Genomic DNA, 16,698 nt, shown 5'->3' with positions numbered 1-16,698 from the left:
TCCCAATGAGAAGTTAATATTTTGAGATCCTAACTGATGATATTTTGAGAACGTTTCTCATTGTTTTGAGATAAGAAGTCATTATTTTGTGAAGGTTTCTCATTTATTTTGCGATACTAAGTAAATATTTTGAAATATGAAGTCATTATCTTGAGAAAGATTCTCATTATTTTGAGATACTTTGTTGTTATTTTGAGAAAGTTTTTCATCACATGAGATGGGTTTCCATACAGGCCGTAGCTGTGGTGTACTTGTCAGATTCCCTAAGATACACGAGGTTACTTGTCTTACAAGATCTTTACAACATAGAGGAGAAGCAAGCAAAAAGGAGGGAAATGTTTTCAGTCAAATTAATTCAGTCCGAGCATGGCAAAAAGGCAGAGAATGGATGAGACTCAAATCTATTTATAATTTAGAATGTAAATCAAACAAACCTATTGGCCCCTGCTCTCAAGATATTCCTCCCTCTCCCACTTCTCCTCTCCCTTATTTCTTTTCCTTTTTATTCATCTGAGTAATTATTTTACTGGCCTACTTTTGGAGCAAACGTTTCCTTGGATGTTTGGATAGGACTCATTACATAAGAGCCTTTTCCGACAGAACATCTTGTGCATGACAGAGTGAGAGAATGCAGAGTTTAAAAACTTATCCAGATAAAAAGGTAAAACGGCATTTTCGCCTGTCTCCCTTTTATAATTAAGCTAGCCTGTCAGGCTTCAAATTGTCAATACAACACACAAACATGCTCTCAAATGCTAAGAGAGACATAAAGGCCCTTTTTGTTATGTAAAACAGATTCTGTGTGACACTTTTAATACTGCATTTGTATTCAGATTTGAAGAATAAATGCTGCGCAGTGTATCAATTTGCTCATGTGTAACAGGTAGTATTTAAAAAAGGACAAATAGCTATAAAATGTTTATAGATCTTCACTAGCAGTTAACAGTCTCGTTAAGTATTGTGCATGACTGAAGGACTTGTAACTGGAGCTGAAACAATTAGTCAATCGAGAGAAAATCAGTGAAAGTGCCAAAAAGTCACTGGTTAGCCTCCACTCCGGTAACAAATGCAAATATTTAATGTGAATAATAAACTCAGCATCTTTGGGTTTTGAATTGAGGATGGAACCTAGACATGATAGACATTTTTCACAATTTTCTGACATGTTTTTTTAGACTGGAACGATGCATCAGGAATATGATCAGTAATCAATAATGAAAATAATTGTTAGTTGCATAATTTCCTTTGTTTAATTGCCTTCCATTGTAGGGAACTAATTCTGAGTCAGGGAGAGTGAGAACTGGCACCTAAACACATGATGCTTTTGTGCCAAACATTTCATGCTGTGGCAGAAAAAGCATTCTGACAATTAGACATGTGATATTTGTTGCCTGTGAACAAATTCCATTGCTCTTGTAATTATTGGATGCTATACAGTCAAACTGAAATGACTGTGGTTATTATTAGTGTGGATAATGATTTTGTTCTGCATAGCAAGTTACCTTACTCATCAATGCTCAGTGATTATCTAAAGGTTCTTAAGTGGTCAAAGCAGTGATGCATAGTGAAAAACTGAAAAACAAAAAATCCAGGTTGTTCTTTTAGGAGCCGACAGTCGCAAACAGAATCTTTTTGAATGTGATGACAGCTGAGGACACAACATTGTGGACTCATTATTCCACAATCACAATATTTGACCGCTTCCTCAATCACATACAAACAAAGACAGCCTCGTTAATGGAGCTGAGATGGAGAAGAGGGGGCACAGAGGTTGTCATTTGAAAAGCTGATGCAATTGTAGCAGCTGGTAGTTCTCAGCTAACCCTGCTGTTACAGACAAGTGGGTTCTAACAGATTTTATGCATTTATTCACATTTATTCAGCCAGTTTCTTGTTTTTATTTCAAAGTGGTCTGTTTCTTCAAGTATTCAACAAGCTTAGAGAATCTAGAAGTGAATGAGAGGCACTCTGTCCTCTTTTAAACACCATCAGTGTGCCCTTTAGCAAGGCACCTGACCCTCTCAGCTGCTCCAGTGGAACAGCTCACTGGCTATGCACAGAAAAAAAAAAAAGTTTTATGCTTGACACCACCCAAGTGTGAATGTGTGTAATTAAGCGAGAGTGAAGCGGGGTGGGGATCGTCAGGAGCATCTAGCCACACACGCTTTCTCTGGATAAATACATGTGAGGAAATAGCAGTGGTAGACTCACACAGTGGCAGGGACGCTGTGCTGCCTTCTGCTTCCTTACACCTCCAGCTGCCTGCCCTCAACTGCAGCCATCCGCTGACATAGCACGTCCATGAATCATCCCTCAGCACTACACGGCTCAAACCAATGCTCAACCTTGCAGCATTTGAGACACCTTGCATCAGATTAGTGGGATGTGATAAACCCATTACGGTAACAGGTAGTGTCAAGTTTAACAGTCATAGGTTATGTGGAAGAACGTGTCCTGCCGAGGTTGAAAGGAAAGCCTGCACACTTGTGATGTGAACCCATTTGCCCTCAATAATTAAGAATAAGGAAAAACCCAGAAACACAGAAGATTAATAAAATGCTGTGGATATGTTCACTTCATAAATCAGTAGGATTCCTTGTGCTCAGGAAATGAGGAATCATGAAGCATTAAATGAAAAATGAATTCTATGCGTACATTTTCTCACCCTTTCTTTCCTCTTTTGGAAATAAGCAATATACGTACAGATTGGTGTATACGGAAATAAAAAAAACAACAACAACAATGCTGCTCTCTGCTCTCTCTGGAGGTCTGACTGAAAGGCCTTGTTCATTTAATGAGATTGCAACACTGTGATTCTCAAACCCTGACAGGAGACTTTGGCAGGTTCTCGTTGAGCCTGTCCAACACTGTAAGCACTCCTCTCAATTTCCTCTAAAGACTGCCTGTCGACACTGCACATAGGCCTCACATAGTGCGTGGGGTCTTGCTGTCGCATACATTTTCCTCACTTAAACAACTGTATTTTCTGTGTGTGGGACCTCTATATTTGTGACTAACTCAAGCATGTACTGGCACTGACAGGTTGTGCTGATTTGGCACTACCTTACAATTTATGACAAGGTGGTAGCTGAGATGAAGTCATATTAACTCTATCTCACAGCCTTTCACACAAAAACTGGTAACATTTCACTACACTGGGATCGATACTGTGTGAGACAAAATTCACCACAAACACTGTAAACTTTAAAGCTGTGATCTGTCCAGGTCCATTAACCACAAGAGAAACAGACACGCTTAGATTTCTTTTTCAAAAACTCCACTGTCCTTGTGCATACTGCCAGGAGGCTGATAGGAATGGCTGTGCTTAGTCTGATCTCCCTTATTTACATAAATCTAATCCAACGTGTCATAAACAGTGAAGTCTTCCCGTTAAATTGAGCTGAGTTTATCTGAAGACTGGATTTTGGACAGGAGATTGCAGGAAAAGGTCTTGATTTATGAGTCGATCTACATTCCCGCCCTAACCTGTGGTCATGAGCTTTGGCTAGTAACTAAAGGAATGAGATCATTGATACAAGCGGCCCAAATGAGTTTCCTTTGCAGGGTGGCCAGGGTCACATTTAAGATTCAGACATCCGAAGCAGGAGCTCAGTGCAGAACCACTGCTCCTTTGTCCCCGAAAAGAATCAACTGAAGGTGTTTGGGCATCTGATAAGGACTGGGTTATGGTAGAGAAAAAGTGACGTCCAACTTTCTCACCTCCTCACAGCTGGCCAATCCCTGTATATAAAGTATACTGGCACCTTAAGGATGCCTTCCTTTAGACGTTTTCTAGAGCATGTCCACCTTACACAAGACTCTAGGACAAACAGAGAGCATGCCGGAAGGATTACATATCCCCACTGGCCTAGAGGACGTAGCCTGAGAGAGGGACGTCTTGGCTGCCTTTCTTACCCTGCTGCTACCCTAAGCTGGACTTGGATAAGCTGTCAGAAATGGATGGATGGATGGATTCACACTGACATATACCAGGGTTGTCTTACAGGGTCTAAGAGGATATTTTAACACTGACATTTGATCTGTGTATCTCCTGGGTCTCTATAAAAGTGTTAAAGTGGTGACAGAGAGACATCTCTAAACTTAAACACTCCTGGCAGCTCCAAACCCCCTAAGAAACCTATTACTGCCTACAAGCCACTGTATGAATCCATTAAATAAACACACACAGAACATCCCTGCTTACCCACCTCCCCTCCTTCCACGTGTCCCAAAAACAAATTCTCCCTTGGCAGTCTACCCTTCATACTCTCCACTCCTCTGCTTCAGAATCCCGCAGAGAGCCCCATTTTATCAGCCTTCAACGGCAATTAAACAGGTTTCCACAGTTACAGAGAGGGGACAGGGAAGTCCCAAGGTAACCTCTACTTCACCTTTGTGAGTTTTACACACATGCACGCACACTTGCAGATGCACACACATACACCTCTCCCCGCTGTATCATGCGTAACATCCCTCACGAACCCCCAGAGACACAGCTTGAATCCTTTGTAGTGCTCATTAGGAGAGTGTTAAAGTCCAGAATGTTTCTCTAATCTAATCAGCCCTCTATCTCCTCTTCCCCCCCCCCGCCTCCTCCCTCTGCTGCCGCCGCCGCCGCGCCACCCCCCTCACTGCTCTTTATCCCCTTCATTTGTCAGCTTTGAAAATAAGTGAGAGAAAGACACAAGAGAGTGAAAAAGAAGGAGGGAGAGGCAGAGATAGGGGGAGAACGAACGGCAAGATTGAAGGCAGTCCTTGAGATGAGAAAGCGTCTCTTGGGGGTTAGCGTGGATTGGAGAGGAGACAGGGAATTGGGATCAAGGAACTTTCTGTCAGTAAAGGTCTGGATGACACGATGCTGTGGGAGCAAACGCTAGCCAGCATTTCTTAGGGAAGCATGACCTGTTTAGTTTTGGAGAATGAGATTACTCCTTGTGGACCACTGTGATGGGATGCAAATGAAGTCCATCGGGGTTCCTCTCCATCTCGTGTGCATGAACGCTTCTGATCACTGCTTCGCCAACAATTCTTTGATAAGAATGGGGATTTATCACATTGCAACATCACCAGTCAGCCTTCAGTTTTCCTGCCTTCAAATCAAGATCAAATCAAGTTAAAAAACCCAATACTGATGAACACAAAGATTCCATTGTTTCTTCATGTTTGTTCCAGAACAATTACAAGAACAAACTTTTGATTCCTCAACGCCAGATTTAATTCACACTGATGCTAGAAATAGATTCATCACAGGCGAGAATAAGTCAGCGTGTTTGTGTACAGTGTCAGACTTGCAAATGAAGGTTGTCAAAATAAGGTATGAGGCATGAAACTGCAGCTGTTTCCGAAAGAGAACAGATGATGAGGAAAGAGACAGAAAGGAAAAGAGAATGTGAAAGTGACGGAGAGGAGAGATAGAGAGTGAAATCCGTGGGAACAGAAATACAGTTGCCAATTTCCCGTCGCCGACAGGCAGTGGTGTTGACAATGCCGGTTGACAGCCAGCTTCCCCTGGCCGCCACCCATTCATTCTGTATTGTAAATAAACAGTTTAAGGGGAAATGTCAGCCGAGAGATGGAAGGAGCAGCTCCTAATATCTCTTCCCTCCTCCCCACCGACGCAGCAGCCCAGTTGCCAGGCAAGTGACGGACGTGGCGAGTAATGAGGATGGCACACACAACCTGCTCTGCTGGGGCTGACAGTAACAGGGGCTGACGCCGCGGCGTTTAAAGGTCCCCGAGGCCTCGCGGTTTAAACCCCATGCTTACACTATCTACTGTCCCACTGTGCATCTGAAATAGATCTCGCTGTGACCTATAAATGCGAGTGATCAGAGGGAGACGGGGGAAGTGGTGGAAAATGGATGGCGGCCATGTTTTGGTCTAAATGGTGCAGTCATGGAGATGATAAGGATACTTGGACGCCTACAGCAAGACTTTTGGATGATAGGGAGAGACAGTTCCAGGAGTGTTCATGACTGTCCCTGTGCAGCTAAAATTGGTGGTCATTACGACCCAAAAAAAGTGACTAAGCCAAGCCAAATGTGTGTTGCATATGAATAGTTTGCCCTGAGTCAAATTTTAGAAACAGGGGCCAAGGACATTCTACACATGACATACTGCACCATATCAAACAAAATATTCTGCTTCTGCATAATATCTTACATAATCTTCAAATCAGCATCAAGCTCAGTGATACTTTCATCATGATCCAATCAAACATGTAAACAGATGCACTGAGAGAGAAGACATGCAGAGATGGAGGGAGAGACAGGTTCGCCTGCCGACTTCTTTTCCCTCTCCGTGCCCATTCCTTTAGGCCACTCAGCCAGGCAGGCACCTCATGCTAGCTGCCTAATTGTCATGCAAAGGTAGTTTGCATTGGTTGGCGGCTTGCGGCTCTTCTTTGCTGAACATTAACTCTACAGTGGGTCCTGCCTGCCAGTTTCATTTACCCTGTTATCAAATCAGACAGCTGGACATCGAAAAAAGAACAAAAGAAAAAAATGAAGATCACGCCATAGTCACTCATTTCATTACAGTTACTTCAATGAAAACATAATTTTGTCACTAATGCCTGCCTAGCCACACAGTCAAGGTCTTCAACTGAGAGACACAGAAGTATTGTCTATAGCTTTATAAGGTCTTTTACTTCATCAGTGGAACTGGCTGTTTTATGTTCACAAGTTAGTATTAATCATTATATCTCTAGTCACTACCGAAACAGAGACACAGACAGACAGGAGGGAGCGCAATTGAACGCAGCATGAGCCAAACACAGCGTGTCAGATCCAAACAAGGTGGGAAATGAGCAGCAAAATGATTATTTTGTTTACTTGGCCAGCCACTTCTGGAGGTATCCAACTATTGTCGAACCCAGTTCTATTCCGAAAATCTATTTGTCTGGGTGGACAGGCAAAGCAGCTGGTGAGTTAGGGAAAACCAGCTGCCACTGTGGCAACAGAAGCTGGCTCGCTGTCCTGGTTCAAATAGATCTAACATGTCTAATTCAGTAAGACTGATGAGAGAAACCAGCGTAAACTACAGTTAACTATTATTTACAAACTAAATGATTGAATACAAAGGCCTCGTATTCTCCATCTGCAACCAGTATCCATCTGCTGAACCAGTTCAACAAAGCAGAAATCTTGCCCTCATGTAAACAGCTTGAAGGCAACCAGGTGCTTTTTTATAGATAAATATTAGATGCTGTCACTGGGGGTCTCATGTTAACAAACTAGACCTGGTGAACAGGGCAGAAAACTTTTTTTTTTTTTTTTTTTTTTTACCTGCCAGCTGCAGCAGGCGCTATCATACAGATTTTTGGAATTTAAATTCTGGTTGGTCTGATCAATAGCCAAAATCTTCATCAGCATCAGCCTGAGAATGGCCAGAAGGCCTGATCTTTTTCATAGATAAATATCAGCTGCTGTCATAGGGGAGTTTGTTGTTTACAGACTTGGAAACAGTGAAGGCTAATGTTCAGACCTGCCTCAGTGAGGAATATTCTGCAGCTGAACCATCCCGTAGCTGATGTTCTTCACGGGCTGCATTAATTAGATTAGGAGGGCAGTTGAGAATACATTAATCAATATATATATATCAGACATATTCCATTCTCTTTAAAGACTGATGAATGTTAGAAAGCTCACTCAGCCTCTGCTAACAACATATCAGAGAATCTGCAGCAATGGACACAGCACAGAGGAGGTTTGAAAATTCAAGAATTTCTATATATTCACACACTCCTGACAGCGGTATCTATACATGGTATGTGAAATAATTCAGAGCACCGTGTCTATTACAGGTGTCCTATATAGCTACATGGCATATTTTGGTCAAATGCCATTCACCATTCCCAAAGATGCATACATACATTTTATAGGTCATCACAAACCTCTCCTACCTGCTGCACTGGGGTCACAAATAATCAATTCTGCCCGAGGCTCAAAAACGAGACTCAGATTACACTGCACATCTATTTGGTATTCTATATGACAGAAAAGCATGAAATTTTAATGGTTTCAGTCAGAAACATTCATGTCACATTTTACTGTTATGACAAATATATTTGACATTGGCGTAATAGCTCTTTTCCGTGCAGCTTTCCTGGCTAATCAGAAAGTCATCTCACGCTGGGCAGGTCAGAAACTGGAACCCGCAGTGTGAGCAGAGACACGTTCAACACTACTGATCAGTCTGACCTCTACACATCACAAAATAATTCAAGGTGGAAATATCAGAGCAAATGCCTGATGTATCACAGAAATGTGGTTAGTTTAAGCACTAATCCAGTAATCCGCTGACAGTGAATAACATTTCAGCAGGCAAAGGAGTGAGGGCTACTAGCCAGAGAAAAGCACTCAGAAATATAATAAGTTACATCATTAGGGCTGTACCTGACTGAATTTTGTCAGTCAAATCGGATTTGGCTGTTCAATATGAAGATTCAACTAGACATAAAGTTGATGTATGTCATAGCTCAGTTATGAAATCTTATCACACCATCTCTCCGCCTTCACCCACAGCGTATGTGATGTTCCTCATATTAAATCTGTATCGTGGGTATAGAAAGCAGCCTCATGACCTCAGTAGGTTTAATCACTGTCCACAAATCCACATAATAAACCGCTTGTTGCTTTATTTCACCACAAAAGACATGAAACACTTGGTTTGGTGGTTGATTACCTGACTGAATAGTACATCTTTCACTGAATACAAATGAGGCATAAAACTGTTGGACCGGTAAAACGGTGTATAGCACCTGAAATCGGCGGTTACGTTTCTAAACAGTTTGCTCTTATCAGTAATTTGGGAGAGCCATTCCAAACACTTTGAAATAAGTGCAGCATTTGCATGAGCCTGTGTGAGGTACCAGATGCCATGAGATAACACTCATGGGGCCACTGCTGTATCATTTGACTAAAAGAGCCTGAGCTGAGTTAAAGCTCACACAACTTGCATCTGTTGAGTTCACATTATGTCCTCCAACATTAGGCAGATAATTGGCAGCAACACTGGTTGATGCCAATATTTTGTTTTTACTGTCCATACGGCTGTGTCTCCGCTGGGAGCCTGTCTTCACTGCTGTGGGTTGTTTTCAATGGGAAGCATGTGCTGCCGTAGCTTCTTTACAGCCCTTAGAACTCAGCATGTATTTATCGCTCAGAGAAGTTCAAAGTATTATAATGTTTAGCTAAAACGCAGCGCACTTCAAATAATGTTTCATCACAACACAACAGCAGGACCCACACTTGGTGCTTCCCCCCAAACACCTGTTGAGAGGTACTGACTAAAAGAGTGTATTCTTAGAAAAAGACAAAGACTTCACCAGGTGAAAAACAAAGTATAAAATCTTTACTTTGAGGGGAGAGATCAGCAGTAATACTCTGATGTAGTTCTTTTAAGTGTGTTACAGTGTGCTCTATCCCTACCTGGCATGGCGTGGACCAGGTCCCCACACAGCACCATGAACCTCGGCCTGGGTCTGAGCTGGTTTACGGCCTCCACAGCCTGCTTTGTGAGCTCAACCTCCTCGGCCCATTCGTCCCCTCCGCCGTCACAGTCGCCTACCCTCCAGGCCTTCATCAACCCAAGTTGGGGGTCTGCAGGCCTGGATGAAGCAAAATGGTCCCGTCCACTCACGCTCTGCATCTGGAACAAATAAAGAAGAGCATGACCTTAATAGCAGCGTTGACAGAGACACTCTGGTTTACCACCATGACCACGGTGCTCCCGTTAGTTCTCCAGCACTTTAATATCTTTCAGCTCACTGTTTTGGTTTTACAGCCCACGCTCAGCAGTCTTGTTTTCAGCCACATAAAGCTGCTGTTTTCAGCTCAGGACTTTGCGAAAACAACTTTATATGGTGATTAAGTGTCAGTGTTTTTTTTCTATTTGTTCCGTCTTTCTCAGTTTACTACAAAGGAAAACATCAAATCCTCACATTTGAGAAGCTGGAACCATCAAAGTTTATTTTCTGTTGATAAGCTGATCAACCAACTAATTGTAGCAGCTCTGGTCATTTTACCTATTAATGGAAAATCTATATACTCATGTACTTTCCTTCAAATTTAAACTTGTCCACACACACATTTAATGGATGGAACTTTCACTAGCAGCCGACCTTCTGGTTTATCTAACTGCTATTAAGTCCACATTCTGGCAGCATCTGAACATCTTCATTTCAATATGTTTAGGTCATAAGAAGCCTCCACAGACTCCACACTGCACATACTGTAGTAATAAGCAGAAAAATAAAAGCATTAAGGATTAGGTGTCATCACAGCATGAGTCATTCAGTGGTATAAGGCCTGCTGTGAAAGCTTCATGTAGAAAGCTCATCATATTCATTATTGGAATAAACACAACACTTGAATTGTTGAAAGCACTATGATCAGGATTTAGGACTGGGAACTGGGAATTGAAGATCCAGAGGGGGGAGGTGTAACGTACAGCCTTTTGTTAAAGCTGTACATACTCACTTCATGAGTAACCAATGCTAAATAATTAACAATCGGCTACATGTTGGAGAATGAATGGCAAAGAATAAGTGTTTTACATAATCCTAACATTACGTAACAGGAGAGCCCTACAATATAATCATCCTCAAATATTCATTAACAAGGCAAACTGCGCCTGGGTTTCCATGTAAAGAACGGGCGCAGACACTCAACAGCAGCTCAGCTGATGGTAATGACAAGGTATGACATGAAGGACACGAGAGACGGCCCGGCAAAGTGATATGGAAATGGAGACCCCCTTGTTACTCGCAAATGGACTGATGCTAAAAGCAGGTGTAAACAACAGCTTTCTGCTCCACTCATTTAGTTTCTGGAGGAGAGTGTGGAAGCAGAGCTACTGTAGTTATGCACTGCTGTCACTGTGGAGAGTCTGCATCTGCATTCTGCACAAATCCCCTCACTCACACTCAGCAGGGGCGAGTAGCTGCTCAGCATCCTCTGTGTTTAACATGCTCTCCATGTATCTCTCCCCCAAATGAGTTTATGATAATTCTGTCCTCCAGAGAAACTTGAGCAAAGATAGGAAAAGAAAGAGTGTCTTGCTCCTGGGAACTAGACAAGTATAAAGCTTAACAATGATCCCCTCAGTGTAATTGACATTTATGAAACCACGAGGGGGAACACATTCTCCTTTAATGATTATCATCATCATCTCTTCAGCCAAATTACTTAGGAATGCCTTCAGTCCAAACTAGCCTGGCCTTGATCTTAACTTAAGACTACACAGCGAGGACTGCTGACGAATTCTGAATTCAAACCAGCTGTCACGACCACTGTAGTATAAAGTGAAGTTTCCTAACTTTAACTCAGCAAGCTATGACAGTCCATCAGCACTTACTTCTAGAGAGAATGCAGACTAGGTGTGTCTTTTAAACAGATCAAAAACTTTCATCAGCACATCTTGATCTCAGCTTGCAGCTCAGCAGAACACTCTCTAAACTCTGTCTCAGCTTACGAACGTTTGCATATGGAAATCATAACAATATATTCCTCGGTGAGCAGATAAGACCTGCTCTTTTTTTTGCAAAGGAATGTATTCAAATCATACAAGCATGCAAATGTGCACACGTCCTGCTTCTGGGTTATTAACCATCTTCTTTGTCAGTGCCCCTAACAACATACACAATCTGTATAGATTTCATGGAGCTGCAAGGCACTCTCACACAAAAGCTTTTTGTTGCAGTGAATGTACTTTATAGTACAGTATCTCTCTCTCTCTCTCTCTTTCTCTCTGGAGTCAGATGTGTGAACCATTTCACAGACAAATGAAAAAGAAATTAAAAAAACACAAGGACTTGGTGGAGTCAACAAAGCTCCCATGACGGGAGATAAGAGGCAGCAGCCTTGTGTGTCTGTTGCTGTGCGTGCACAACTTCAAACATGAATCGCAGAGATTTCTCAGGTGGCAGATGGTGCGCTCCAAACAAAACTAATCATCATTTGAGATGAAAGTGGAGGGTGGGCTGGGGGGGGGTTGCTTTTGCAGCAAACAATAAAATACTCAACACTTCAACTTCTCCCCCTGGGTTCACTTATACCAGCAGTTTTCCAATACAAGTTTCTAAAGAATTAAACAGATATTAATATAGAAAAGTGATGAACACACAGCTGCATGTCAGTGTGATTATGTTTTTAATCCCTCCCTTTTGACTGCAGGCTGAACCACAGAGCCTCAACAGTCCAATTCACGCCATGCCACAACAGCCTGTCTCCACCTTCATATTTTATACAAAAGTTTCAGCTCAAGACTTGAAGTTGTGACACACACATGGCTTTTAGTGTCAGTTTGGTGTGTATTATTAGCCCACTATTTAATTACACGATGATAAATTACCAGAAACTTTTGAAATAAGCGCAGCAAGGAAGTAAGCACTGTGCTGATTTGATTAATTACGGAAACAGAGCACAACACAACACCAAACATAATTTTGTAAACATAAGCTAGCAAGCTAGCCCTCTAGCTTGGCTACGGCGGACAACGGTGACCCGGTTATTAAAACAAAGCTGTACAAAAGCTGTCAGTGGGCTGCGTTTGCTCGGGTTAGACCGCTGACCTGTAGCCAGCAGCAACAACTTGTGTAACAGCCAAGTTACAGGGAACGTTAGCTAGCGCGTTAGCCTCTGAGCTGGCTAACCGGCGCGGCTAAAGAAGCTAAAACAGTCGGCTACCTTCAGTTAGCCCGCTGAATGCCCGATGTTTTGCCCTGAGAAAGATATCCTCGCTCTCAGCCATAAGATCCTACCGGTTGACGAGCTGTCCGAGCAAACTGTTTTGCCACTTGTGAGCCTGTCAGGTCTCCGGGCAGGTTTGTTGTGTGGCTGACTGCTGTGTCGCTCCAGCTGTCTCCGCGGGTAGCTAACGGTGGAGACGATCGGCGATCGACTACACTGCCTGGCTGCGAGTCTGTGCGACTTTTCGCTGCAGCGGCCCCCCGTGTGGCTGCAACATGCACGTCTCACTATAGAAGGCAGCGCATTCATATATCCAGGTGTACATCCAGCAAACCAGGTGCAGCCTGTAATATATATTTCTTTAAGTTTAGCCTGCGAATTCATTTTTTTCTTGATGTTTTTATGTGGATGCTGAATCAGCCTAATTCTCCCCAGTGCTTTCCAAACTACACCACAGGGAGGCCCGGGGTCACTGAAGGTGCTGATATCTTAAAATGAGAAAAAAACTGAATTATACTATCATTTTATTCACAGGCTTTACTTCATGTTAATGGATATTCTGTAAAGCAAACAGACCATTTTAACTAGGTGATCATTCTCATTATACAGCACCTGAGCATAAACCTGTATAAATTGAAGATATGGAGTGTGCATACAGATTAAAGAGAAAGAAAGAGAAAAAAGAAACTCCTCCAGGAAACCATGTGATCACCCACGGCTCATTGTTCACCCAAAGGTACAAGGACATTGGACAGAGGCTGGAGCCTTTTCAGCACCATGGAGAGAGGTCACTCCAAATCCAGTGTCCGGCATCCACTCTTTTACCAGAGAGGGAAAGCTGTGTACCTGGTTGTTTGTTGTTTGTTGTTGTTATTGTTGCTTTGAATATATATACTACATATATTTGAATAGGGATTAATTGTTTTAAACAGCACGGTGACAGTCTAAAAAACACCAGAAGGTCCTTTAGAGGTCTGTTTTTTAACCACATTAATCAACATAGACCATCCTTGTTACAGCTTTGCAGGTGGGAAATTATTTATGTATTTTTCTCACTTTACATTTTATGAAAAAAAATTGCATTTACCAAATGCCAACACTGTATGTAAAATGTAAATTAAAAAGAGAGAGACATTTTCCTTTCGGATACCATTTGGGAATGAGACTGTTCATTTTTCCAGTTTAGAAAATCAGTGTCAAACATGGCCATTATTTTGAAGATTTTTATTTTGAAGATTTTTTGTTATTTGGATGTGTCTACGAGCTGGATCTGGATCAGCATTTATGAAAGAGAAGTCACCAGAGATCTGATATAGACGATGTCCTGAGGCCACATTTTTGGTGGAGGATTGTTTTTTTCTTTTCTTCAAAATGTAACCCTTTCCTTTTAAAGGCTGCCCATTGTAACACATTAAGCTACTTGTGATATAAAACAATTGCAACCTACGACTGAAAATGCGTAAAGTGGGGGGGGCAGGAGGATGGGGGCTCCCACGCCTTTCCTCGACGGCAAACCAGAATAGTGATGTGCGTATTCCGCTGCTTTTATCACAATATTTCACAATAAAGTCTCTCTCTCTCTCTCTCCTCAGCCCTCGCAGTCTCCCTCCCTCCTCCCCTCCCTCCCCCTGTTCTCCTCCTCCTCTCCTTTTGCGCACCAGGCTCTCCCACCCTCGGTTCCTCTATTCGCTCACTGCGCTCTCATCCTCGGTGCGGCTTGTGTCTCTGCCTACTCCTGTGCGTAAGAGCGCACCGATGGATATGTCAAAGTGATGCACTCCCGAAAACGCGAGATCCGAGCCCCGCAAATGCCTCTCTGGAAAGACGTATAGGTGCGCAGCGGAGAGAGCGCGCGTTGGAGAGCAGTTAGTTAGATTTAAGTCAAGTTCATCCTGCGCAGAGTGGTTTTATTCCGCGTTTTTTGTTTTTGTTTTTGGTTCTCATTTTTTTTTGGATGATGATATGTTAGTAAAAATGTTCATTAGCGCGGATGACGGTGCGTTGCTATTTGGATGTATGTTTCTGGACTTTTCAGCATATCATGACCGCGCGCCTTCCCCCCTCTCTCCAAGTCTTTTCGTTTCCGCGTGAAGTTGAACGGAGGGGAGAACACGATGAGAGGGAAATACTTTCTCCTCGGCTTCTTGTTGCTCAAACTTATGGCTCTGGTGTGCAAGGCTGACGGGGAGCCGGGACTGCTCGGGGGATTCGTCATGATCGCCACCTCCAACGGCTCCAGGGAGGAGGAGAGCGTGTCCGAGGAGACCCCGCACACGGAGGACAAATGCCGGGGTTACTACGACGTGATGGGCCAGTGGGACCCGCCGTTCATCTGCAAGACGGGCAATTATCTGTACTGCTGCGGCACCTGTGGCTTCCGCTTCTGCTGCTCCTACAAGCACTCGCGGCTGGACCAGAGCACCTGTAAAAATTATGACACTCCGGTGTGGATGAAGACCGGACAGACTCCCTACAACAAAATGAACAAGATGCACGGCAGCACCAAAGACAAGACGAACTTAATTGTTTACATCATATGTGGAGTAGTGGCCATTATGGCTCTTGTGGGGATTTTCACCAAACTGGGGCTGGAAAAGGCGCACCGGCCCCAGAGAGAAAACATGTCCAGGTAAGTGTCTCTCTGCCTCTTTCCCTCTCTCCTTTCCTCCCTCCCTCTCTCTCTCTCTCCCTCTGTCTCTCTCGGTGCGCTTGTTTACAAAGACACTTGCAGTAGTAGCCTACGCACGCAGTGATCTGGAGCGCGCAACGTGTCCTTTTTTTCTTCATCTACCTCTCTGTATATGATGCGAATAAAGACACTTAGGATGGCATAACATTATAAAGCTGCAACTCGCTTTAAAATGCATGAGGGATGTTATATTATTATTATATTTCACACCCTGTGGCTGTTGTTTCTGGGCAACCACAGCAACTTGTGTCATCCTCTATGCTGAGACTCTTTATGAACAGGAGTAGATACTGCATGCTTTCTCTTTTACTCCAGTCTATCCATCCATTGTGATATAACATTACGTGAGCTACTCTCATCAGGCGGGGGCGGTTTCTTTCACTAGAGTAACGGCGGCATTGCGCTCTATTGTGCAGCCTATATGTCTGATTTGAGATCAGTGGAAAAGGCTTTCACACACCTTCGCAGTGTAATGTAACAGTCAAGAGAGTGCGTGCAAGGACTGCAGCAAAAAACAAGACAAATAAAACCAAATATTTTTCCATTCATGAGGGAATCACGTTGTTTTTTTACACTCAGCTGCACCTCACGGCTTTCATGAAAAGATGCTGTGCAGCAGTGCAGCCCAACTGAATAATTAAATTAACCATGTTGTGCACAGTTCCTCGTGTCTGCACCCCTCATCCATCACCGCTTCTTTCTCTCTCCTCTCCTCTCCTCTGTCTGTTTGTCTGACAGGGCCGTCGCCAGCGTGCTGCAGGGCGGGTGTCCAGGTGAGCAGTATCGGGGGGAGGAGGCCCTGGGGATGCACTCACAGCACTATGTTTCCAGGGCCACAAACCTCCGTGAGTGTTTTTTTTACATTTCTTTTTTAAATGTTCTGTAAGTTTTGGACAGCTCATCGCTGACTGTTGTGGTGAACTGTGTGTGAAAGTTAGAGAGAGCATATGGAAGTGTGGGTGGGGCGTGTGTCAGCAAAAAAAAAACAAAAAAACAAACCACACAAAACACAAAAAGAAAAAAAGAGAAAAAAGCTGCTTATCTAAAGTGACTTTGAACGCATGCAGGTTGGTGTCAGATGCCCCTCATGAAGGTGTTTGGAGATTAAGTCAATCGTCTCAGCTGGACTCACAAAAACTCATATCTGGTTGATGGAGCATAGTTAGAAAATCCTTTAAAAGATGGAGTATGTGCAGAGGGAGAAGAACACACACACATCCCTGCAGGCTCTTTTTTTTTCCTATTTTGTTTCAAATGACAGCACTGGGTTTTTGTTTTATCTCGCACTGGCCAGATATCCATCCATTTCATAACGCG

At 43.2% G+C, this 16,698-nt stretch overlaps 2 protein-coding genes across 2 annotated transcripts in view; one reads left to right on the top strand and one right to left on the bottom strand.

Moving 5' to 3' along the window:
• Positions 1-12,908, bottom strand: part of cpped1 (calcineurin-like phosphoesterase domain containing 1) — a 29,988-nt gene extending 17,080 nt beyond the window's left edge. Inside the window, 3 exon segments of the mRNA XM_018685499.2 lie at positions 9,432-9,606; positions 9,608-9,651; positions 12,690-12,908. Coding sequence (XP_018541015.1) covers positions 9,432-9,606; positions 9,608-9,651; positions 12,690-12,753 — 283 coding nt within the window. The 5' untranslated portion in view covers positions 12,754-12,908.
• A 1,423-nt stretch (positions 12,909-14,331) lies between these two features.
• shisa9a (shisa family member 9a) overlaps positions 14,332-16,698 on the top strand; it is a 50,545-nt gene continuing 48,178 nt past the window's right edge. The window contains exons 1-2 of the mRNA XM_018685495.2: positions 14,332-15,321; positions 16,120-16,226. Coding sequence (XP_018541011.1) covers positions 14,807-15,321; positions 16,120-16,226 — 622 coding nt within the window. The 5' untranslated portion in view covers positions 14,332-14,806. The remainder of the gene's footprint in view (positions 15,322-16,119; positions 16,227-16,698) is intronic.

The sequence above is a fragment of the Lates calcarifer genome, linkage group LG23 (genome assembly GCF_001640805.2).
Source record: "Lates calcarifer isolate ASB-BC8 linkage group LG23, TLL_Latcal_v3, whole genome shotgun sequence".
Taxonomy (NCBI): Eukaryota; Metazoa; Chordata; class Actinopteri; family Centropomidae; genus Lates; species Lates calcarifer.
The sequence above is the reverse complement of the archived record's forward strand: the minus strand, read 5'-3'. Positions and strand labels throughout refer to the sequence as shown.